At 47.6% G+C, this 1589-nt stretch overlaps 1 protein-coding gene across 1 annotated transcript; it reads left to right on the top strand.

Moving 5' to 3' along the window:
• Positions 1-262: 262 nt before the first annotated feature.
• Positions 263-1330, top strand: LOC105272808 (uncharacterized). The gene has a single exon (XM_011315033.1). The coding sequence runs from the start codon at positions 263-265 to the stop codon at positions 1328-1330; it is 1068 nt and encodes a 355-aa protein (XP_011313335.1).
• The last annotated feature ends 259 nt before the right edge of the window (positions 1331-1589 follow it).

Below are 1589 nucleotides of genomic sequence, written 5' to 3'. Positions count from 1 at the left end.
CAGCAGCTGTCATCTTAACCGATCTGGTCGAGAATCTACAACTCTTTCTCTGGTCTGACTCCACGGTGGCGCTCACATGGATCAATGGACACCCATCAAGGTGGAAGGATTTCGTTCAGAATCGAGTGACCAAAATCCAGAACTCATTACCAGCAGCTGAATGGAATCATGTCAAAGGGATCGAGAACCCAGCTGACTGTGCATCACGGGGATTATCACCAGATCAATTGGTAAATCATCAGCTGTGGTGGAATGGTCCATCATGGCTGAAATCATCAATGGAGAACCATCATCATCATCATCAACATCAATCGAATCAACGGCAGAAGCAGCCCTGGAGGAAAGGCCAGTGGCTGCACATCCGGTGGCACTAAATCTGGAGAGACCTCAAGATTTCTTGGAGGAGTACTCCACACTCGACAGGTTGCTCAGGATCTCGGCAAGAGTCCTGAGAGTCATCAACACCCTGAGAGGGGAGCCAGTCCCAAGAGAACTAGATCCTTTGCCAGAAGAACTGGAGGAGACCAGAATCTTTTGGATCAACTATACACAACAGGAGAGTTTTGGACCAGTCATCAATCGCCTCATCAACGGGCAAGACATCGCAAATAATCATCCAATGGCACGGCTGATTCCTTATCTGGATGAGAATCAAACCATTCGCCTAGGCGGGTGGCTGAAACGATCAAATCTTCAGCCAGAAGCCAAGAATCCATCAATTCTACCAAGACAATCAAGGCTCACATCACTGGTCATCGAGGAATCTCATCGCAAAACTCTTCATGGAGGAGTACAGGCAACGCTGGCCCACATCAGACAAAAATACTGGATCATCGGGGGTCGTCATCCTGTAAAATCACATATTCGCAAGTGCGTCATCTGCGCACGACATCGAGCCATCAGGGGACAGCAGCTTATGGGACAACTGCCTCCAAGGAGAATCACATCAGCACGGTCATTCAAGCACGCAGAAGTCGACTACGCAGGTCCTATCAAAATCAGCAGATGGAGAAGATCAGGAGCTCGCCAATATCACGGATATATAGCAGTTTTTGTGTGCCTTGCCACATCGGCAATTGACCTTGAACTATTCACAGACTTAACATCACAGGCTTTCATTGAGACTTACAAAAGATTTACGGGAAGGAGAGGTATCTGTGCTACACTTAGCAGTGATAATGCTAAGACATTCATGGGAGCAGACAATGAGCTGAGCATGCTCTTAGACGAATCGAGAAGAGAAATTCATCACATCATCAACGAGCTGGCATCAAACGGCACAAAATGGATCTTCATCCCACCGCAGTCACCCCACATGGGTGGGAAATAGGAAGCTGCGGTGAAATCTGTGAAATTTCATCTTAAAAGGCTCACGGGGAATCTGGTACTCACGTACGAGGAACTCAATACACTCATGATTCAAATCGAGGTTCAACTGAACTCGAGGCCTCTCTGCCCTCTATCAGATGATCCTGATGACTGCAGAGCCGTTACACCTGGACATTTCATCATTGGGGAACCCATCAACGCAGTTCCAGAACCATCACTTCTAAACAGGAAAATGGGAGGTCTGACAAGGTGGAAACTGA

This window comes from Fopius arisanus, unplaced genomic scaffold (genome assembly GCF_000806365.1).
Source record: "Fopius arisanus strain USDA-PBARC FA_bdor unplaced genomic scaffold, ASM80636v1 scaffold00307, whole genome shotgun sequence".
NCBI classification, from domain to species: Eukaryota; Metazoa; Arthropoda; class Insecta; order Hymenoptera; family Braconidae; genus Fopius; species Fopius arisanus.
This window is presented reverse-complemented; position numbering and strand designations above follow the sequence as displayed.